Source organism: Poeciliopsis prolifica, unplaced genomic scaffold, assembly GCF_027474105.1.
Source record: "Poeciliopsis prolifica strain line A6 unplaced genomic scaffold, Auburn_PproV2 SCAFFOLD008, whole genome shotgun sequence".
NCBI classification, from domain to species: Eukaryota; Metazoa; Chordata; class Actinopteri; order Cyprinodontiformes; family Poeciliidae; genus Poeciliopsis; species Poeciliopsis prolifica.
Genome location: NW_026562383.1, coordinates 3,019,634 through 3,043,766, shown reverse-complemented (window position 1 = coordinate 3,043,766; position 24,133 = coordinate 3,019,634). Strand labels below are relative to the sequence as shown.

Genomic DNA, 24,133 nt, shown 5'->3' with positions numbered 1-24,133 from the left:
TTGCGTTTTACAACAAAATGCATAAGTTAATTCAGCCGATATCGATATCAGAAGACCAAAAAAAGCTGAGCTGTGCTTCTCTAAATCGAAAACGCAAGATGCACCACACCAAATGGACTTCGAGAAAGGACATTTAATTCCACGAGGAACATCAACATAAGTGCACTTTCATTTTTAGTACACTTCTTGTGAACAGACATAACCTTGGAGGAAAAAAGACGTAAGTAACAGACAGAAAGAGAGAAGGAAGGAGGCTAGAAACTTTAAGAGAAAGGTGAGGAGGAAAAAAGAGAGGAGGGAACACAACATTCATGTTGAGAAACGGCTCAGAGATCCCGTCCCGGCTCGGGGACACGGAAAATAAATACACTCACAGTCATCATGGTGGAGCTGGTGCATTAGAGTCCAAAAGTGTCCGACAGAGCAACATTGCTCCTAAAATTGTCCCAAAACATTTCAACGGGTGAAGCAACAATATTGCAGCAGTTCATGGATGTAGCACTGGAGGGACAGAGTGGGGCGGTGTGGAGGAGCAGCCAGTAGCTGCATTTCCACAAAAAATGTGCACAAAACTTTGTCAATATCCCACTGATCTCGGGGGAAAAAAAACAAAACACAATTTAGCAATTTCTATTAAAGAAGAAACACAACTAACATCAGACGTGAGTAAGTTCAGACACGCGATAAGTCATTACAAGACATTGTCCAACTGCTTCTTGTTGTCTTCTTCGTGACTTGCACTAGTGGTAACATCCTGCTGTCCATCATGTGACTCATGTGAAACAACAAAAGCATTTCCACTGCAATTGTGCGAAAGAAACTCATTTTGATACAGCCACAAAAAAAAAAAAAAAAAAAAAACACCTCACCCTTGAGATAAAACATTTTAATCAGAAAACTAGAGATGTTTTAAAATTGACATGGCTCCATGAGGTAAATTTACTTTTGAAATGTCAAATTGTGCAATTATACGGTCAATGGAAACACAGTTAGTGTTTCAGCAACAGGGCTAATAAAAATGAGTGATACACATCGCTGAACAATACTCTCTAAATTACAATGAGCCTATGAGAACAAAGTTTAAACATTTCTGAAATGCAGAAATAGTCAGCCTGGGTTTGATGGGGCTTCATATATTACTGTTTAGATTCTTGTCTCAATCCAAGGTAGGCCTAAAAAATAAAATAAATTAACGGTTTCATAAATCTAATGTGTTTTTAAAAAAATACCGCTTCAGTGCAGACATATCCAATCGAAACAATGCTGATGCAACTGAACAAAAGCTATCAGTTCTGTTAGCACAGCAGCATTAGCATTATTAAGTTGACTGCCAAAAAATCTTCTGATTTGATAAAGTTAATGTTAGCTAAATAAAACTTTTACCCAATTCTTCTCACTGTTGTCCATGACAGGACAACATAACCAGACTTACAAAAACATGTCCTCATGTCTGATAATGTTGCACAGACATGTTAAAAAAAAAACAGAATGAAGAAACTTAAGCTGATTATTTTATGCATTGTACAAGTGAAAAGACATCTAAACAGGTAATACTGTTTAGATGTATGCTCAGCTTTATGCCATGTATAATTACGGCTTAAAGTTAAAGTCTGCGCAGCAAAATTTACTCCCCAAAAAATTATTGTTCCATATAATGAAATATGAATATAGCAAACACAAACAAAAAAACAAACTGTGCGGTCATGACAACTTTTAGATCTTTTGGAAATATGTTTTATGAATTTGGTATTATGAGTTTGGTTTTTTTTATCACATGATGTCATGCCTTTATGTTTAAATTTAGGATTTAAATTGTTCATCTTGGTAATTTAATCTGATGAGCAACAGGAACAATCATAGAACTTTTAATGAAATTATATGTCATGTTTTGACTTATTTTTTATATTAAATTATCTGTTAAGTCTAACATAATACTGTTTAAAAAAAGCTAAGTCTGCCCTACGTTTGAATTATTTAATAGATCTCTTACTATTACTAAAAGACATAGATAAAGACATAGATAAAGACATATATAATTATTTTTCCTGAATATGTGAAGCTAACACATATATCCAAACTTTTTATAATAGTGGTTCTTGATGTCACAAACTTGCTACATACCTGATAGAAAAGCTGTTGATGGTCAATTTTGACTTCATCTCATGCTACACTGTGCTATCTGTGGTGATGAAGACTCACTCACCTTAGCATGGCTGAAGCTCGATACTGAAAGTGTAATGACTTTAACTACTTTCCGACTGGCTGACATTTGTCTGATAAACTGGGAGAACTCGTTGGGCATTGACAACTGACTCCCAGTTGGCTAGTTGATCCTTCAGTATGACAAGAAAAAAAACCCCCAAAATTAAAAAAATAACTCACCAAAGTTTGGCATCACAGCAAGATGAACGGGAACAGTGAATTCCACACTTTTGATCGGTGCACATGTACTATTTACAACACAAGCCCATCAAGATAAAAAAGAGAGACAATTCATTCTCCTGAATTATGTATGTTTCATAAATTCTCCATTGTTTCCTCATGTCTGGACCTTAGAAACAAATGTTCTTTCAATACACACACACAAACGGCCAGTTAGCTAGCTAACAGTGTGACAGCAGCTTTGAATTTAGATTCACATTCCATTCCTAAGAGTTATAATTTGTCTATAGAGCTGGGTTGTGATCCTCTGTGCTTTTCATATGCAGAAGGTGGATGAGGTCATGCTAGCTGAACCTGATGTTAAACCTAATAAAGATTAAGAGCAACAAAAAAATAAAAACACATTTTGGAGCTTTTCAAAATAAATTTCAGAAGCTTGTTTTTTTTTTTTTACATGAGTTTCAGAAAAAACATTGTCTCGTACTGGTCAAAACTTATGGAAGGCCAAATAGGACAAAACTAAACAAATATATCACTAAATCGTTTATTTAATATTGAGTATCAATCATTAATTGATTTGAATTTAAATCACTAAAATTCAAACCTCGTAAACATTTCTTTAAATCTATGTTTAATTAATTCATAGTTTCTGCTCCTGAAATAGTTTCCTCTGTCAACCGTGTTCATCAAAGTAAAGAGGCGGGGCTAAAACTGTTTGTCAAACTCCACAACTTTAGCCTCATTCTTTAAAAATTGTGACATTTGATCAGTTGTTCGACCTTGTGGTCCAAATGAGAGCCTCTTGCTTCTACGTTGTCTGCTATTTGTAAAATTGAATTGAACTGATAATCTGCGTCGTATCTGATCCTTTAGTTTTGTCCCTTTTGGCCCTCCGTAGAAACTGAGATGCTTTGTGTAAAATATGTTATTTCCAAAGTTGTTGAAAAAACACACTAGATAACCATTTTCTATAATTAACTTCACAAGAGGATGAACAGGAGATGCAGCAGAGGCCGATTATTTCTTCAAGCCCTAAAAAACCCAACAGCTGCTGAGAAGCTATTGAAGGAATGTTAGTGACCTGGAAGAGCAGCAGAAGAAAAGACTTTGATAACTTTAGCAATTCAGTCAATGTTTTCAGTAGCATAGAAATACTGCTTTTTTTTTGGGGGGGGGGGAGGGAGGGGGGTTACCTTCAAGAGAGTAAACTTGATCAAAGAAAGTACAATACAGAAATAAGACAGTCTGAAAAATAAAGGCGCGTGAGTAGTTACATTACAGCTGCAGATGACAGACAGTGCAGATGAGGATGGAGCAAAATTTTTCAAAAGAAAAAAAAAAGAATAAACTTAAAAAAAAAGATTTGAAACTGAAGCGGTTTTGAACATATTTTCAGGTTTGATTCAGGTTGAATTCTTTCAGTTTCAAGATAATTTTGCAGTTTAGAATCCTTTCTCCAATTTAATTGTTTTTTCTTTTGAAGAAATGTTATGGCCCCAATTTAGCTCCACAGATGAGTTCTGTTTTTATTTTTCACAACTCATAAGTTTTGTGGGATGCACCAGTAAGTTTCTGCACCAGTTTCTTCGAAGCGGTGCATAAGTTTCTCTCGCCTCGCCCAGACGTCGCTAAACAGCCATCTCGTCCCCCAGACAGTCCGGCAGACTCTCTGAATTCAGCACGCTGAGGAGCCGTGCGGCACCGTCCGCCCCGGCACCCTCTCCCTGCCCCCAGCTGTCGCGGTCGTCGCTTTCGTCCGTGTTCGACTCATACTCCGACCCGATGCCGGACTCTCTGAAGCGCAGCAGCTCCAGGGCCCCCAGCACCTGCTCCCCCAGCAGCGAGCTCTCGTCGCTGGGCGTCTCTCCAGCGTCCCGGCCCCCGGCCAGGCCGTCCGACACCAGGGAGGAGAAGCGGAAGCACTCGAGTCGGACGCCGCTGCCGCTCGGCCCCAGGGGGACGGAGTCGGAGTCGGCGCCGGCGGCGCACGGGGAGCAGGGCCTGGACAGGGCCGAGAACCAGGCGGCATCAGCGATCTGGAGCTGGGAAGGAGCTGCTAATGGGCCCGCGGATGAGGAACGGGTCATGGATGCACCAGGAGCACCAGGGGGCTTGGCGCGGAACGTGATCTCCAGAAGACTGTCCTGGGAACCCACTGACATGACATGAAGGAGAGAAGAAGATTGTGTTGAAAGTTCCCTTTACAAATAGTCACAAAAACTTTACTGATATTCCAATAATGTTGGAAGAACACAATTTCACAAATTGCTGTGTTTCCGTTAAATAAGAAAGACAATTGAGATCAAACATGAATACATTTGTTCTCGCAATAAGTAACTAAAAAAAACCATCATCCTCAACTACTTCCTGTCTTCTTTGTCTTCTTCATAGTTTGCACAGATTCTTTTTTCAAGGTAACATCCAGTTCCTGTGACTCGTTTGATGTGTTTTCATGGCATCATTGCAAAACAAACCAATTTTGACACAGTTAAAAAAAAGAAGAAAAGAAGAAAAAAAACTAATCCGAGGCAAAATATTTTTATCAAAAAATAAGAGTTGTTTCGATATTGGTGCGTTTCTGTTAAGCTGATGTTCTTTAGAAATATCAAACACAACCATTTTGTAAAAGAAAATGATAGAAAATAACTGCTGTGTGTCTTGTGAATGATCTCAGTTACATACACAGAAGTTAATGTGACTACGTGTCAAAAAGTTCACGTTACGAATCCTTCTGCATGGCATCGACTGGCAGGAAGCAAGGAAGAGGTGGAACTTTAGGATTCGCATAAAACCACAGAAAACAAGACCAATAAATCTTCTCTGCAGAGAGGGAGAAGCTGCACAGAGTGGGATGATGTCAGCGCTGACAGGGCTTCACAAGTAATTACTTCATGCTAGCTTATCGCCACTGGCTGGATGCAGGGAAGAGAGGGGGGGAAGAACAGAGATCTTTACTGCATTCTCTGACAGGCCTGTCATGGGATAATTAATTGCGTGCCGGCAGTGGATGATAAAAAGGAGCTATAACCGGAAGATAGGGTGAGAAAATCAAACCAGAAAAAGGGAAAGAAGAGAGGAGATGGGGAAGGGCGGTTTGAAGTTTTGCCGAGAAGAAAATAGAAAAATATAAAAAAAATAAAAATAAACATGGAAGCGAAGCTGTTTGTTCACTCACTAGACGTTAAGTGTCCAGCCGATTTGAGCTCCAGCTCCTGGATCTGCTTGACCAGCAGGGAGATGTGCTGCAGCAGGTCGGTGTTCTGCTGCAGCAGCCTCTGGACTCGGGCCTGGGCCTCAGTGCGCGCGCACATCTCCACCGACAGCTGCTCCTGCAGAACGTGGACCTGCACAGCACACGTCGATGAAAACAAACGTTTTTTTTTTCCCCTTCGTGCCTTTTGCTTCGGAGGCAAACTGCTCAAGAATGGAACCTCCGTTTGAGACGTTCGGTTCCTCCTGGTTTTTCCAGCCTTATCTTAGTCTGATTTATTGGGAAAAAAAAAAAAAGACAGGAAGTGACCTGAGCGGAGGCTGCCAGCGACTGCTGCTCTTGCTGCTGGAGCTGCTTCTGGAGCAGCTGGACCTGGTGCTCTGCGGAGCAGGAGGCCTCGGTCGCAGGCTGGGTCAGGGAGGAGGCCTCGATGACGGGGGAGCTCAGCAGGAGAGGACAGTCCTCACACACCTGAACACACGGAGCAGAACCAGATCAGCTCTAAATGTCACAGACCCGTCTGACGTCTCGCTGCTTCAGATTTATTTACTTACTCAAAACAGATTTTCTGAGTCAACTTGTAATCACTTTGTTCATGTGGTATAACTTATTTGTTGATTCTTCAGCACGACATGTCAAACAGGCATTGTACCATAAAATGGTTTTAATGACTGATTTCTGATAATTATTGAGTCTGTATATTTTATTAAATGGAGATTAGGGGTGAAATTAAATAAGACTTCACTTCTTCCTACTCCTTTTTAAACAGAACAGAAGCGGTAAGCTAATTGGTTTTGTTCTCTTGTCATTTTTTGTTTTTTCAAAAACCGGTTTGAAAAAAAAATAAACAAACAAACAAATAAAACGGAATGAAAGTCCCTGGTTTAGATATATCATATTTGAAGAATTCAAAAAATATTTATGGTGAACAGTATAAAACCTTTCACCTTTCTGACGGTGTTATGGGTTTTCCAGCCACATAGTTCCAATCAAGTTTCTATGTTACCTTTCAATTGTTATAAAAATGCTGTATATCATGTGACTTAAAAGAAACTTCACAATGTAATGCCTTGAAAATTGCGCTTCCGTCTCTTTAAGAAACGCCTGCTCTGTCTGAAACTCCGCCTTTAAATGAAGTAATTATTTTATTTGGTGTCACAAAACTCAACAGTTTCATTTCACTACTTGTTCTCCCTGTGCATAAGTTGATTTTCTCCGGGTACTCCGGCTTCCGCCCCGATCCAAAAATTTCACTAAGGTCACGAGGGGTCAACAGCAGAACAGTACTCACTCTCTTTTCTTCATGTACATGCCTCGGTTTATGTTGTTAATATTATTGTTAATTATTGTACTCTTTTATTACCAGCCTACTTCCTTAGAGATGCTGTTCATAAAAGGGCTGCAAATTAACCCACGCTATAATCACCATGATGCAGACATAGGACTGCTGCTTTATTCAGTTCGGTTATTGTCCCTATCAAATAAGCTCAATAAAACAAGTGTAAAGAGACACAACTTCCCCCCTCCGACTTCATCCGTCCAGATTCAGATGTCTTCAATTTGCAGTTCTGGGCACCGATCGTACCACCAGCGGCGCTCAGAGACATAAATCTGAGTGATGGCGCTCCTGATGATGCAAAAGCTATTAAATGATTTCCTGAGTGGCTGAATTTCATTAGCACGCTGCATGCTAATGAAGCCAAGCTGAAGCAGAAAACAAAAAGCACAGAACTCATGGAGGATGTTGCGGGGAAGACGGCTCCCCGTGAGGCCCAAACGCAGGAGGGAGAAGAGACGGAAAGCAGTTTGATCCGTCATCACGTTGGATTAACGACTGGAAGAGCTGCAAGGTTTAAGAGCGGTCTTCTGAATGGTCAATCTACCAAAGTAAAAAAAAAAATAAAATAAAATCATAATAATAAAAAAGGCATCCTGATGGGATATGACAGCCGTCTGCAACTGCTTAGCATTCATGTAAAAGATGAATCACTGCTTTGATTTACAAGTCAGGGAACGGATTAAAATTCCCTCACTAAGGAGATTTAATAAGGAAAAGGCAACATCATCTTGACCAGAGGAAGTGAAAATGAACAAACGCATAAAAAGATGGAAACTGGGGCGCAGGTTGTCAAAGCTGGCCGTTTGCTAAGAGAATGACTAAGAGGAGACTGTCCTGTTTGGTCTGCTTTGATCCAACTAACCCACTTCTGTTAACGTTTCTACCCTCACAGTTACTCCCACTAGTACAGCAGCTCTCAAACTTCTTTCCATTATTCCTCTATATCTGATGGTTGCTTCATTGTTAGCCGACTGAAAAGAAAAAGTATTTAGCTAACCCAGTAATCTGGGTCAGCTAAATACTTTTGATTTTGCAAAAATGTTGAGGTGGCAGAAGAAAAAAAAAACAGCACATACGACACGACTGAAACCTGTGTCGCCGTAGCACCGCATACCTAGCAACACTCATGTATGGAGTAATAACGGGTGGATGTTTGAGAGCTGCTGTATTAGTGGGTGTGTGATTGCATGTGAGAATCAAATATGTTCAGAAATGGTCTAAAAGCTGAGAATCTGATCGTTTGAACTCCTCAGGGAGGATGATGTAAAGAAACACTGTGCTGCTTTCATCTTCATGCAATAGAAACATCAAATCCCCTGATTAATGCTATGCTAACATCTTGTCTGATGGTCCAAAGCCTGAGCATAATAACATTCATTGAACCCCTTTAAAAGCGTTTGCATGATGTGTATTGACTTTGATGAGAAATGGACTCATGACTGTGATGCTTGAATTCGGGATATTTTATAAAATAATCTAATGCTTGGTTTGAAATATTGCAACTGGCCGAGTCCATGTTCAGATTTGAAGAGACCGCAGTTTTAAAATCAGCACCACTCATTGCCATGGAGAACCGATCCCAGTACTACCCAGAAAAATAAATACCCGTCCTGCCGAGCTTGTTTATATCAGAACTACATTATCTGACTATTTATTGTTCTTTTCCCTCCCCACAACCCTAGAAGAACAGAAAATCTTGTTTTCTATTTAACATCCGAGGCAAAACCAGGCTGCTGTTATTGTGTGAAAATCACAAAACAACAGATCTTGATGTTAGCCTCTAATAAAAGCTCAAGACTGAGAAGTGAATTTGCCAGTGAAGCCGTGGGTTATGAGGCTCTTATATGAGGAACAAATTACGACACAAACGGCCCATTAACCGCGCAGCGGGCAGCTCTGTTACTCAGAGTTCGGCCGGTTAAATAACACTCCTAGTGAAACTGTGGCTAAATCAATGATGAGAAAGAACATGAAGTGTGTCCTTTTCATTGCCTTTACCTTTTAGAAAGACAGGTGCATTTTGCGAAAGTCGAATATCTAATCCGCTATCAGAACTCTTAATTCTTAGATACACTTTCAAGAATTTGAAAAAGGACATATTACTTAAAGTATTCTTTTATTTAAACTGACTCTCTTGCCTTAGTAACTGATATCATCATTTGTAAACTGCTTTTTGCATTTTAATCTTATCGTTGTTTGGTTTTAAAATCGGGTTGATGATCTGAAACTTCATCAGGCAATCATCACAACCGGAATCCTCTGTTAACCCTTTAACAACGCTTTTATCAGCGTTTCTTTGAGAAGTAGTTCCTATAAAGAGCTCAGCAGATGAAGAGTTCCACTGGGTATTTGCTAATTGCTTCTGGCTAGTCTGAAGGAGCTGAGTGGGGGAGGATACTTGAGGCAGAAACTTGGGTACTGCAACTCTGAGGAGGAGCTTCTTCTTGAAGGTGGAGCTATGACCACCCAGGCATTTTTCACAGCTCAATGGTTCCGATGGGAGATTCAAGGATTTCTTAAACATGCATTTAAAAAAATAAAAGCTAAGCAACGTTCTCTGTATGGTTTTAATGAGAGATTAACATTATAACATCATGTAAAGATCAAAAATGTTAATTTACATAATAATGTCCTTTTAAGATCGTATACATAATCCGCCATGTTGTCAGTGATGCTACAGAGAAAGTGTAGGAAAAGCAGGTGAAAAGAATATGAATAAAATCTCAAATCTAAGATCAACATGGTAGCATCTGATAAACACCTGACCTCCAAACAATAGTTTATCACCACATGAACACATCTCCCCAGACAAACAAACCAAAAAACAAATATAGAAGAAAAAAGTTCACTTCCTTGTCGTAAACCCTGAAAGCATTTCTGCTCAAACAGGGCAGCACCGGTTTTCTCCCACTGCAGCGATAAAGCGGCCGGCGCATCAGAGACTCGCACAGCGGCAGTCAAATATCGGGAAACAGGCAGCAGCTTGTCCAACACGCCGAGATTAGCAGGAGTACGCAGTGATCTCATCAATAAACCATGTGGTCTCATCAATACTGAAGAGGCCTTGTGGAGCGTTTCTCCACAAACAAGAATCAAAAGTGTGCGTGCTCAATGCGCCGAGAATCCCTCGGAGCTGTTTACCAACTTCATTAACGCTTCATGAGGCGAAACCTTCAGCCTGGCTTCATCTGATTCAGGGATTAGTATTTGTACCTTTTTAGATCTTTCTAGTTTGTTTTTTGTTGCACTGGTGATCAAAGTAGCAAAACTACTGTTTGTTTAAGCAAACAAGTGTAAAAATTATTACTTTAATGACTGCTCTGAGTAATTTAGTTTAAGTGCTGATCATTATTTGGGGGAGATTTTTTTGGTTTTTTTTGTGCATGTGCAATTACAAAGTATTTTCATTATTCCACCCTTGCTCTTTGTCATGCCAAATAAATAAGACCATGAAGTTTTTAATAATTTCATGGATTTTTCTGTACTAGATTTGATGGTTTTTAAAAGACGGTATCACATCTACACAGAGACACAATTTACTAATCAGATGAATTCTGAATTCTACTCTGGACTTCATTTCAGGGTGTCAGAGTAAAGGAGTGTCATACAAATATTTGCATACTATGTTGATAATGCTTTTCCTTGAACTTTATTGTAATAAGATGCTTTATTTTGGACATAAAATTATGTCGTAATGTGAAAAGTCAGAGAGCTTCTACTTTCTTAAAGCCAGGAGAACTATTTGAAAACATCAGAAGAATAACTGGTTTCAAATTGATCAAGGACGACAGGAGTGAGCCGCACCTCACCTTGGCATTGGCTCCCAGGGCCTCGCCCTTTTTGTTCTTCTCCAGGTCTGACGAGGAGACGCACTCGATGCTCTCCTCCGTGGTGCCTTCGAGGTCCGTCTCCTCTGACAGCGCCAGCCTCTTCTTCGCTGTGGAGAGAACAACACGCGTCACGCGGAGCTCGCGCCGCGTCTTGAGGGGGCGACGGCTGCCGCATCAGTGGGCGCCGAGCCAGCAGGAGTTCATACGTGGTGGATCTTTGATCTGTGGTCCTGGTTGACTCATATAAAACAATCAGCATCTTTCATTTAAAAAACAAAAGAGAGAAAAAAGAACTGACAGCGCGGGAGGATAATATTTTTCCAGAATTGTCACAAATTTGTGTTTCTTCTTGAGCAAAGCCTGACATTTGGGAGGAGAGCAAAGTGAAGGGAGGTGTTTTGTAGTTGCGAGCGGGTTGGTGTGTAGGTGTGAGTAACCTGGTGCTGCCTCCAGCTCCTCCACCCTCCCCTCTTCATCCTCCTGATCCTCGCTTTTCTGCTGCAGGGTCAGCTGGTGACACACATCGAATGCCTGACCCACGGTCCGCACGATCCTCATGGCCTGAGACTGAGTGGGAGGACACAGAGGAAGGGTGTGTGAGTAGTGAGGGCAGAGCGAGGCAGCGCGATGAAGAGCACATTATGAAGGAGACGTCTAATTAGGCCACGCAGCAGGCGAGGAAACGGGCTGCCGGAAGAGACGGAGTGTGACCATTTTGTTCAGGTGATGGAAAAAAAAATGACAATGAAACTGGAAAGAAAGACACAAATTGAGGAGAAAATTGTGACAGAAGGACAAACACTAAAGGTCTTTTCAAACATTATTTGCAAACGTATACACACACACACACACACACACACACACACACACACACACACACACACACACACACACACACACACACACACACACACAAGATTCAAATGTTTTCAGAATGCACTCTGATTCAGCAGAGTGCAGAATGCATATAGTTTCCACTACAAGCATCTTCTCTATACTTGTACTATATTTATCAGTGATTTTACTAGTGTAAAACGTTATACTTGCAGATGTTTGTTGCTATTGCTTCTCATTTCTGTTTTCTCCCTTTCTGGAGGTTTAGAGGCAGATTTCTAAGTCGTTGTGTTTGGCCCTTCCTCACAACTCTCTCAGTCAGCTCCTTCGGACTAGCCAGCAGAAATGAGCAAACGCCTGATAAAACTGAGCGTCTGCTGAGCTCATTGTAGGAGCTACTTCTCAATGAAACACTGGTGAAAATGTTAAAGAGTTAATAGAGGAGAGATGTCGTGATGACTTCCTGAAAGCAGGGTTTCAGACAGACGACCCATTTCATGGCGTTAAATTACAAATTCACATTTCTTTGATGTCATATTGATATATATGACATTAAATATGGCATATATTTAATATCATTTTTATAAGAACAGGACTTAACACAGTTACTTGATTGTGCACTATGTGAATGTTAAATACATAATACTGCCCCTTTAAAGCCACTGAGTGTAACATATTTGATCCCAAAGAGCTAATATCCACATAAATACTGTTCCTCCTCTGATATTACTGTTTTCTAACCTGAGAATCAGTGCTGACTGGTTTAAGACATCAGGACTTCCACAGTCAATTTCTGGCCTTTTTCTCCCCCAAGAAGCTCCAAAATGTGCACCAGAGACAGCCCTCTAAATCAGGCAGAATGATAGGCTGTCCGCCACGTCCTTCCTCAGTCTCACTCAAGGTGATGTTTTCAATCTTGGGAGCTGGCAGGAGTCGTGTCAAAAATAAATTCATTGCTCCCGTGCCCCTGGAGGATCCTCGCGCCCGAAACCACTCAGTCGATGTGTCAAGGTAGCTCGAGCCTGAAAGAGGTTTAATCAAACGCAACGGCAAAATACATTTCGACAGAAAAACCCAGAAACGGTGAAATTGATTAGGGTGCCGTGTCGTTCACAGATCAGAGGGCTGAATTTTAGCTTCAGAAGCGTAAAGTTGACAGAACAGAAGTCAAACACAAAAGGGCTGCGTTGATGATTTTGACATCTGAAAGCTTTGTGTGCCACGGCGTGCCGTGACAAAAATACATCAAATCTCCTCTAAATCAGCTCCTCCCACTCAGCGCACATGGTTGGTCTGCGGCACAAAGATAAGGCTTCACAGACCCGGGGAGGTAGAGGAGCGAAGGCACCACTGACTGCGTGCGCGACAATGGGGTGGGCGTTTTGCTCGGCGCTGGTGAAAATGTCTTGAAGTGCCGAGCAACAACAGCGGCCCCTTTCCTTTTTCCTTTTCCCACCAGAGCGATTAGCATTCAGCCTCACTAAGTCGTTGTCGGCGCCGTATCCATGGTGAAGGGATGGGAGTCAACCTCGCCGATGCTCCGTCTGAAGGAAAAACTGCCTCGGCTCGCACTCTTTCAGACATGTGGGAAACAACATGACTCTGCTTTTCTTTTTGTTATGTTGAGCGTTCCCGTACTCTGCCTCGCAAAAGTGTTTGTGACCTTTGAACTTTGACATATTTTGCCATGTTACAGTCACAGAGCAAGAGGAAGGAGTGCAGAATCGCAAAGTGGGGAGGGAAATTATGCAGCTTTTTTGAAAAGTTCATCAGAACAAACCATCATTGTGAAACATGGTCCTGAGAAATTGGTCGTTAGCTGCATTTCTATCGACCGTATAACTGCACAATTCGACAGGATAAATTTGCTTATTGGAAACACGACAATTTGAAAAAAAAAAAAGAAAGAAAAACTTGCAGGAATTTAATTTTCTAAATTGAAGCTGGTGGAGATAATGACTAAATCCTAATTGCAGCAAATGATGGTTGGAAATGTATTGAGCTGTGATTGAGCACACAACATCAGATAAATACAAATAAATAAAAAAAGTGGAACGTTGTGGTTTTATCACACGGTTTTGTGCAGAAGCAAAGGAAAACTTCAGATGAATAACAATCTGCAAAGATTCAACGTCCAAACATCTGGTGGTTCAAATCTAAGCAACTCCCTACAGAAATGTCTGGAGAAAACGAGGCACTGGCTGCTCAAGTAGCTACTCCACATTTCCCAACAAACCAGCTCCATCGCATCCCTTGAGGTTACTCAAGAACAACAAATGAAGATGCTAATTGTCAGGTGCTAGTTAATAAAAACAAGAGAAAATGTTTTTTAAGAAACACAGCAAACCAATCAGACTTCAGTGAGCTGAAACACTAATGCAGCTTTATCAAGTTGGGTTTTTTTTAATGTTATAAAATAATGATGAGGATCACAAACATGTCATCATGCATTTCTGCTGTAACCCTGCTTCCTTTTGTGAAAAGACTGCAGGTGTATTGAAAGTTGCGCTACAAACAGCTGAATGTGAGAAAATGAAAAGTGTTTTAGTGGAACATGAGGCTCAGTTATGGCTTTGAATGATGTGTGCTGATATTGATGTGCTCCTCTTCTGAATAGTGCATGTTTACTGGGATCAAGGGTTCAGTGGATTTCAGTGCTCTGGATGGGCTAAATTATCTTTTATTTTATTTTTTCCATATTCATGGACAATTAAATTGACCAATTTGGGAATGACATTTCAGTGATGTAAGGTCAAATAATTAGGAATCACAAGTAGTATTAGCTAGATTAATTAGGAGCATGTGGTACATTGGCATTAACATAACAGTGTTAGTCATTTCTAACATATCAATTTTGGTCCAATGAGTGAAACTGGGCTGATGTTATCTACCAACGATATTTTCATTCTGTTGGCATTTGTGAATGAGTCGGCTATGTATTATTTGTTTGGGCGTCTGACAGTAATGCAGCGCAGGATCGCGTGGGTTTTAACTAGAACAAGGAAGAAATGTCAGCTGTGTGTTGCACAGTGCTGAAAAGGTAGGAAGATATATATACAGATGTTGAGGGACCCCAAAATTCAGAAGCCACAAGATAAAAACAGAAGCTACAAACACCAAAAAGCAACACAATAAAACTATGGAAGTTATGCGAGCAAGTTTATTCTGATTTCTTTCGTCGCTCTGTCATTTTTTTGTCTACCATTTTGGGCCACTGTAATATCGTAAATATAATAAACCGTTATATTAGAAATATTACTGACACTGGTCTAAATTTTTATATCAATGCATCTATAATATTAGTCAGAAAGGAGGATAGGCAGTCGTTTATCACTTTCAGCTTCAAGTATCCAGCAGGCTGAGGTGAGTTTTTCCTCTTAAATAACCGAAATTATTGCTGTAAAGTTTTGTCTGTGTGACTTTACAACATGCAGTGCTATATTAGGAAAACAGCAGCTCTAAAACACATGCAGAAAAGACACATAACTAGAGGCAGACTGAATTTTACATTCCGAGGAAAGTTTTCATTCTCACAAAAATGATAGGAAGATCTGCGACAACCAATAAACCGTCAAGTCCAAAGAGCTGTATCCGCCCTCCCCCAGTTTTGTCAGGAGTAGGCGGGCGCCGGCTGGTTGTTATAAACAGCGCAGCTGGACACACAGGTTCCAGCAATCAGGGTGAAAATAAGCCGCAGAAGCTGTCTGAGCCGCTGGGACAAAACTCAAGTAAAGGAATGGAGGCCGCTTTATCAGGACGTGGCATCAGCAGCAGCTTGAAAGGAGAGGTCAGCCGCATCAAGGAGACAGAAGCACCAGGGTGGATGGAATGCATAAAGTGGAGGACAAGCGGAGGAGGACAGAAAAAAAAAATCAATACGAGAGAAAAAAAAAAGACTTAAAATGGCTCCAAGCAGCTCTGCCTGCAGAGAAAGACTGCAGTGAGAGCAGCTCGCCAGCCGAGTCGTCATCTAAGGGTCTAACTTCGCTCTTTGAGAATATCTGGAACCCGTTTGCATCAAGGTATCTGAAATCACGTTAACCTCACATTTTTACATTCCGTTTGCCAAAATAATGGGAAAAGTAGACCGTGAAACGAATAAACAATCATCCCGCCAAGATTGACTTTATTTCAATTGGTTAGTCTGTGTTAATTGCTTGAGCTGCAACCTTGGTTGCCATAGGAACGGTCATATGCGCAACAGAATGTCTGAGCATGCGACATTTTTACATTATTTCCATCGAGAGAGAGAGAGACAGACAGAGGCTGGGAGCCTTTTGGTGCTTCAAGGTAAATCTGCCATTCTTGTTTTTGTTTCCTGTCACAAATCTCCAGCAGATGGAGGGATGTTTAGATAAGGAGGTAAGGTTTTAGGAGGCATTATGAAATATGAGGCAAATAGGAATCAAATATGAGGCGCTTTGCTAGTCTCTCACATTGTTGTGGAGGAATTCTGGATCTCTCATCTGTGCAGCATAACTTTAAGCCCTCAGGTTAAATCTCCACTATCTTCCTGCCTGGACCTGGTTTATGAATCACATGCCTTGAGTGAATTCCTGCACTTTAAGGTTTATCTTGATGTTTGTGCATTTTCAAAAGTTTGTCATTTAAGCAGACACTTTTATTTCCAAATCTTCCTGGAATCTCACGATGAAAGTGACATAAAATCATCACAGCTCGTCTCAAGTACTCAAGAGAGTCTCGTCGACACTGAGGAAGTATATTTAGAGTCTTCAGCTGCTGAGGGTTCCACTCACCTTCCTCTTAGACTTGAACACATTGCAGCGGAAAACGTTGCTCTGCCCGTCTCTGGCGATGTAACTGAATATCTTCAAGTCTTGAGCGTCGTGCGAGACGTAGAAGATCCTGAAGGCAACACAAGATATCAGGTCAGCGGGGTTTCATTAGCGTCCTCGACTCAGGTTGATTTGGGATCTTCCTCGTCGCACCTGTAAATGGGGTCTTGTGTCACCAACATGGAGCTTTCATCCCATGACCAGCCCTTTCTCTGTAGCAACAACAACAAAAAAAAAAACCTGGTCATTGACACAATACGCAGGGTTTCCCATAGTGTGTGCTTTACTTGCCTCCCCCCACTTGCCTAGGTATTGTTTGTTTATTTACATTTTTTAAAACTGCATTAACAGTAAATACAGATTAAGCTAGGTGTATAGTTGAACTGGGCGCCAACCCGGCACCAGCCCATTGCTTCACATGCTACTATTTCCAAATTCTGAATCGTTGTAATTTTAAAGGAGTAGTATCAACTTTTTTGAACTTTACTTCATATTATAATGCTATTCCCTCATCACAAACAAACCTGGAGTGCTGCCTTTCCTGCATGTCTGAGAAATCCTTTAACATTTGGTGGACCTAACGCCACATTCGAGATGCAGCTCTTCCACAGAGCTGCAGTTTCCAAGCTTCCAAACTCCACAGAGCAGCCCTACCCTGTCTCTTGCCCATTCAGCTCCTTCAGACTAGCCAGTAGGAATTAGCACCTGGTGGAACTGCACATCATTATAGAAGCTACTTCTCAGTGCAGCACTGGGATAAACATTGTTAAAGGGTTAATAGAGGAGCCATGTTGTGATAACCTCCTGAAGGTGGAGCATCAGAAAAAGCTGGAGTTTTTAAAGGGGCAGAGGCCCAATTTCAAGGTGCCAAATAACAAAGTCAAATTTTATTCAAGTCATATTTGATATATAGCATTTTTAAAACAACTGAAGGTAGCAGAGTTACCTTACTGTGGTATGAAAAGGCTCTATGTCTGTGGAAAATATGTAACACTGTCCCTTTAATATTTTCAACACAAAAACGCAGTGGGCCACTGGTGGACTGACCTCGTGGCCCCACTCCGGGGCCTAGCGGGTTTTCTGGGGGAAATCCTGAACACAGTCAGTAAAGAGTTCAAATCAGTTCATGAAAAACTGATGGACTCTCTTCCGCTGGTCTTACCTTCTTCTTTTTGCGTAGGATCACTTTGACACAGTCGGTGGACACGAGTATGTTGACCTTCTTTTTCTTTATGTTCTTCAGCTTGAATTCGTACTGTAACGGAAGGAGAACATTTGTTCAACTTTGTGGGCTGGATATCACTGCTTCGATGAATCTCACTAGACAAACTAAATGAAAGCGAGAAGGGACCACCCCGCTGCAGGATTATTTTTATCTTCTCCATACGAGATAGAGTAAACATGGAGGAACTGTCAGTTTCTGTTTCTGGTAGATGCCTAAGGTTTTAAAGGCTGGCTCACCAGAGGGAGCCAGACGTGTGTGGGACACTTTCATCCCTCTGCATGATTAATGCTACATACTGAGCTTTCACTGCAAGCTCTGGCTCCAAATATCAAGGCTTTTGCTTTAAAAAAGAAAAAAAAATCCAATAGGATTAGTGGGGGATAAAAAAAAAAAAAACACGTCAAGCTTCAAAAATTCAAAGTCCAACTTCAGATGATTAACTGATCAGAGGAAGTTCTGTGAAATCAGAGGGCAAACAAATCCTCCTCATCTTTGCATGAAAAACTTGGATATTCTCTGTTATCTCTGCTTTAATTTTAGTAAAAATAACAGCTCTGAGCCGGGCCTCAGGAGGCTGCTTTATATATATGTAGATATATATCTACATATATATAAACCAGATTCAAAACTTGTACAAATACATTTTAAGGTTTGTAATACATGGCTCCACCAGCATTTAAGAACTCAGCTCAGTCCTAGTCAGATTGAATGAATAACATAATAATAATAATGATAAAAGAAAGCAGGGTTTGAATTTCCTATTTTTTCAGATTCATTTTTGTAAAACATAAAAATAACAGAAATGTTGTTTTTATTCCACTTCACACTTTTTGCATTTCACCCCGAGTCTCGTCTAGAAAGCCCCGGCGAGGGTTTTAAGGACGCCTCACGTTTTGAGTAGTCAGTATAATAACAGTTTAACAGAATCACTGCTGATAGATGCTTCTTCCAAAATGTAAGTTATCTAAAGGTGGGACTCCTAAAAACCTTTTGCAGTTGAATTAATTGCAGTGTCTGTAATTAATCGTAATAAACACTCCCTCCAGAAAATTTTGGTGATTTTTTTTGTTTGTTTTTTTTTTGTGATTGTTGCTGGCAAAAATTGCTGATTTTGTGGCACTTCTTTTGAAAAGCTGTGATCAAAGTTGCAATTTTTTTTAAAGGTTTGTTTTTTGAGGTAGAATGGGTTTACACCAATTCAAATACAATCGTGTCTGGAGGAGTTGTCACAGTGCAAAATAAGAGTTCCAAGTTAACATGAACTGTACACACAGGAGCTCGGTTGCAGTGATCGGTCAGAAAAGAAGGCCATACAGAAAAACGTCAAGATGATTGGTCGGACTAATTCAGGCGTAGAGAAATTGCATGACTAATTTTCTATGAGTGGTGAAAATTGCAAGTCAGCGCAAAATTGGTGACTGAATTTGCATTAGTAGCTGTGATCACAACATTTCAACTTTCTTGAGGGGATGAATTGAGTCACAGCATCAAGAAATATGTTTTTTTTTGTTTACCTTTAGATAAAAAGACTGAAAATCCAAGTACTTAATTAAACTTTTTTCATTTCCAACAAAGAGAGAAAAATCCATGTTGAGCAAAAAACCTCTTTAGTATTTGGATAGTGCTGAGCAACATGTAGCTTCCTTCATTATCATTTGAGCGGCTGCATTGAGCTCGTCTGACATCAGATCTCCAGCACGGTGTTAGCAATGTCTCCTAAAAAGTGAACGCCGTTGCTACTGTAAATCCTTGCCAGGAGACTAAAATGGCCAAAATGAGGAGCTGATGGCGAGGGATCAGGATTAAGTTTTTCCCCGGGTGTCAGTGGGGACGAGGCTGACCTCAGGCTGACACAACAACTCTGTTGTTAGATTAGATCTAACAGCTGACAAGCAAAGCAGCCAAATCCTCTGCGCTGCTGTGTGCCACTGCTGTGTGCCACTGCTGTGTGCCACTGCTGTGTGCCACTGCAGTGCTTCGTGTTTGGGCGGCCTCGTCTTGTGCAGGAGAATGTTCAGAGGATTTCTTTTTTTTTTTTTTCTTCCCCTCCCTCTTTCGTTCCCCGTATTTCATAGCAGGATTTAAACTGCTAGTGACAAGGCGCTGAACCTGACTGGTGTGTGCCGTGCGCTGACGGGGTGTGGGGGGGTGACCTGTGGGCGAAGACGACGTGGCGTGATCGCTGACGAAAACAGACAGTCGGGATGGAGATGCGTTCGGTGCGACAGCATGAGTGACTCTGACAGTTTGTTAAAGATTCATAGGGGCTATTGTCACCAGGTTTAAATATAGCATCTGTTTCAATGAAGTCGCTTGTTCTTACTCTGATTCGCCTCATCGCGGCGACGATCTCCATCCGGCTGCCGGGGCGACCCACCTCCAAGCTGCCGATGTACTGCAAGACAAGAGTTCAAAGGATTGCTTTTGGGTTTTGGCAAGTTGTCACGCTAGGCTTGAAACAATTAATCGGATTAATGCGATATCGAAGTAATCGTCAACTAACCGAGTAATCGATTAGTCGTTAACTGTAGAATACATTTTATTCGTCAAAAAAACCCACAACAGATTCAGAGCAGTGACGACGTCAAAACTGTAAAATAAATAATAAAATAAATAAATCTACATACATTTTGGATTTCAAAAACCTTTGTAACTATGTTTCATTCAAAATCTCCCAAGTGGCATTTTCTTTAAAAATATATTCGACTGGTTCATATTCACAAATGATTGCCATGACAATACAGTCAATCAATTTAGAAAAGGATTTTATTTGTTTATTGGCATCTTTTCCTTAAACCGTATGAATTTTTTTGGGGGGAAAGCACTAAGTGCTTAGATGGAAAATCTATAGAATGTGGTAAAAAAAAAAAAAAAATATCTGATTAGTCGATTAATCAATTACTAAAATAATAGGTACGGCCCTATTTCAAACAAATTTTCACGTAATAATCTTCCTTTCCCAGAAGGGAGGGGGAGACAGTCTGAATTTGCTGTCCAGGTCAAAAGTTTACATTCACTCATCAGTATCAGAAATAACAGTTTTGATTCATTGTTTTAGCTTTCCTTTTTCAATGTGGTATGATTGGATAGAAAATGACTTCAATAAAATTTCAAAGCAATTATTAGTTGGGAAAATTACAAGTTAAAGCAGGATTTTGTCTAACCCACATTCTTTTTACACAACCTCGGATATAAAGATACATTTACTATTTGGTGAGACCTTGGTCTTTAGTAAGCTTATGCTTTTTACTGCCATGGTGGAGGTGCTGTTGTAATTCTGGATATTTGAACAGAAGGATAGAAACATTTCCTGGCAGATCTGACTTTAAAACAGGCTGCAAATTCAGAACTTGGCCTGTTCCCAAAATATGATCCAATCTAAATTCAGCTCTGATTTACGATTGTGATTATTCCTACTGGATTTACTCAGCATGCCAAAACATCATCCGTCCTGCTGTCAATTTGGCATGAAGTTGAGGAATTCGGGGTTGTTTAATTATGCCATCCAACTTACGCAATGCAACGACATAGACCCTCAGCATGATGCTGTCACCACCATGCTCAACAGTTGGCCCAGTGTTTTGGGGGCTAAAGATTCTCACCTTACTTCCTCCAGCTCACAGTCTAATTAATCAATTGTTTTCTGGTCTGTTGGCCCAATTTTTAACCTTTCTTGACTTCAGGGTCCAAACAAAATCGCTTTTTGCAACTATCAGCACATCACCCAAAATGAAAGATATGAGGACTGAGTTAATCAGCGCGCCCCTACAAGCTATCATTAATATTCTACAATTTTCAGTAAAGTTACTGAAAATATACAGACTGCTCTCAGAAGCCAGGTTTACAGGAAACCAATCCACTGAAATTCTTACAAGAACTCATATTTATAACCCAGAATTATGCTAAAATCATGTTCATGGCAGCTCTAAGTGTGTGGTTTCCCCTGAACTTGTGGAAACACACTTAAGCAATTAACTAATTAGGCAGACTGATGTTCTCAGGCCTTTATTTCTGTTAATTATGATCATTATGATTTTCTGCTCGTATGGACCCCGCCTGCCCCCCGAAGAAACCTCCAGCACTCTGTAGATTAGAGAAAACATTGATTAACTTCAGACCTCAGTCTCGTTATGAAATGTTGTGATATCGTTCCACACAGCAGAGGCAGAACTGAAAACCCAGAATTCACACGTCACTTAAGCCGTTGAGGTTATGTAAACTTCTGGAACTGCAGGTGAAATGATCAGCTTGGACATTTTAAATATGTCAAACTTTATATCGTCATCTTCCTAAAAAATAATGGCTTAAGACAATTTTTTGTCAAAATGATTTTTTATTTTCTATTTTTTATTTGCCTAAATCATCTTCTGATAGAATACGAGGTGTTGATTTTTTTCCCCCCTCCAAAATCCCTTTTGGCAACAAAAAGACTTGTGCCATTATCTTAGGAAGGTGACAACAGTCTACCAGATGCAATGAAATTCAAAGAGCTGCTACAAACAAGTAGAATTTTTATACAAAAAAAGGGACAGCACAACAAAAACAAGTAAACCTCACAAAAGATGAGAGCCAAAACTCTAGAAAACAGAATATGTTGCATATTTAGTGCTTCTGATGTCGAAACATATCAGAAACAATAAATCTACCTTCAATCTTAAAGTGGATCAATATAATCCAGTTAGTGGAGAGATGATCAAACCTGGTCAAAATAAGGTCTAGATAGCAATAAATGTATCAACAAGACAAGAAAGTGATGGACATGAAGAAGTAACAACAGCCGGTATCTGTCAGATCCTCCTCAGATCTGACCGTCCTTAAAAAACCACACACAATCCCTATATGTGTTTCAGAGGGTCCTTACCTTTGCCTCGAAGCAGACCCCATGATGAAACACCTCCTCGTTGTGCATGGGGACCCTCAGATCGAGCGCGTCATCCACTAAATTGTACTTGGTCACTCCGGGCATGGCTCCGGATCTCGTTTTACGACCGCGCTAGAGAACCTGCAGAGATGCGCATCTCCTCTCCTCCCCGCTGAACGCCGCCGCCGCCTCACACTCTCATCCGCGAGACGCGTCACTCCGGCGGTGGGTCACGCGCGGGTCGCGACCGATTGATTGGCCGCGGGAGCCCAATTAATGCGCTAATCGCCGGCTCGGCGAGTGCACTTATCGACCCGTTTTTTTTGGGGGGGGGGGTTTTTTTTTTAGTCCGGTGTTGCTCTGACGCACGACGGAGACGCAGTGGTCTCCGCCGCTGCCCGCCGGTCGAGCCGATGACGCACGGGTAATCAACAAATGATAGTTTGTATTTGTACTCCTCGTAGTAGGTGGGAATTGAACAAAAACAACAACAACAACTACAAAAACCTCCGTCGGCCCAGTTTTGGACGCGATTACATTTCAGGACTGAGACTGGAGCGGCTCGGGATTTAAATGAGACGGAAGGAGGGTTTCCCTTTCACGGCCAGCTCACGGTTTGCTTCGGTGACATCTAGTGGCATTTCAAGGGAACAAATGAGCGGAACTCCACGAGCCCCCGAGGGTCCTGAACCGGGGGCCCGGTCCGCAGAACCGGGTCGGTTCCAAGTATCATACGACTCTATGTTGTCACGACCTAAAAACAACGGCCTGAGTCTTTTCTTTTTCTTTTTTGAAAAACTAACTTTATAATAATAAAAATAATGATGAAAATAAATTAATTACCATCTATTATTTGCTAATAAAAAGGTGGATTTGTAATTATTATTATTATTAGTGGTGGTTATGTGGGGATATATATATATATATATATATATATATATATATATATATATATATATATATATATATATATATATATATATATATATATATATATATATATATATATATATATATTTATTTATATATATTTATTTATCAAAAAATATTCAGGTCATTATTCTAGAAAGGTAAAAAAAAGTGTTTTAGAGCCTAAAAACACACAAATAGGAAATCCTAAAAACATCATGCCAATAACAAACATCACATTTTGTCGGGTGCCATTATGAAAATCCTAAAATATGTTGTGCAATATTCCATTTATTAACGCTCAAAAACAGCTCTAAGCAGCCAGGGAGACTTGATTTAAAGGAACTCACTGTCTATGTTGTCCTTAGTCGTCGATGTTTGATTCTTTGCAACTTTAAACACATTTGTTTCAAGTAGCTCACAGTCTTTGATGGCAATACCTTTTTAAATCTTGCTTTGTACTTAATGTTCACTATATATTTCAATTTTGTGTTTGTTTCCATGTTATGTTATGTAAGGTGACCTTCAGTGTCAGGAACGGCACTTACAAATAAACTGTATTGTTATTATTATTATTATTAAAAGAAAAGTCGGTTTAGAGTTATAAATGATACATAGCATCTCCAAAACTAGAGTTAATGTGGGGTGTGGTCCCAGCAAGGTCATCTGAGTTAACTCAAGCAAAGTAACAAAAACTGAAATTGAGAAAACTATTTTTGTTAACTAAAGTAAATTAAAATGGTAAT

At 40.5% G+C, this 24,133-nt stretch overlaps 1 protein-coding gene across 1 annotated transcript; it reads right to left on the bottom strand.

Moving 5' to 3' along the window:
• Positions 1-845: 845 nt before the first annotated feature.
• Positions 846-23,030, bottom strand: LOC129362314 (carboxyl-terminal PDZ ligand of neuronal nitric oxide synthase protein-like). Its single transcript, XM_055033777.1, has 10 exons — positions 22,479-23,030; positions 19,941-20,012; positions 17,555-17,647; positions 16,546-16,604; positions 16,354-16,462; positions 11,200-11,329; positions 10,742-10,869; positions 5,903-6,064; positions 5,558-5,726; positions 846-4,537 (listed from the first exon to the last, which is right to left on the bottom strand). The coding sequence occupies exons 1-10, from the start codon at positions 22,581-22,583 to the stop codon at positions 4,011-4,013; spliced, it is 1,554 nt and encodes a 517-aa protein (XP_054889752.1). The 5' UTR covers positions 22,584-23,030; the 3' UTR covers positions 846-4,010.
• Between the last annotated feature and the right edge of the window lie 1,103 nt (positions 23,031-24,133).

Bases quoted from the DNA above. Each gene is read 5' to 3' on its own strand.
- LOC129362314 (XM_055033777.1), bottom strand. From the start codon at position 22,583: ATGCCCGGAGTGACCAAGTACAATTTAGTGGATGACGCGCTCGATCTG. The intron at 20,013-22,478 runs GTAAGGACCCTC...CTTGTCTTGCAG, and splicing joins GGGTCTGCTTCGAGGCAAAG to TACATCGGCAGCTTGGAGGT. The intron at 17,648-19,940 runs GTAAGAACAAGC...CTTCCGTTACAG, and splicing joins CCGCGATGAGGCGAATCAGA to TACGAATTCAAGCTGAAGAA.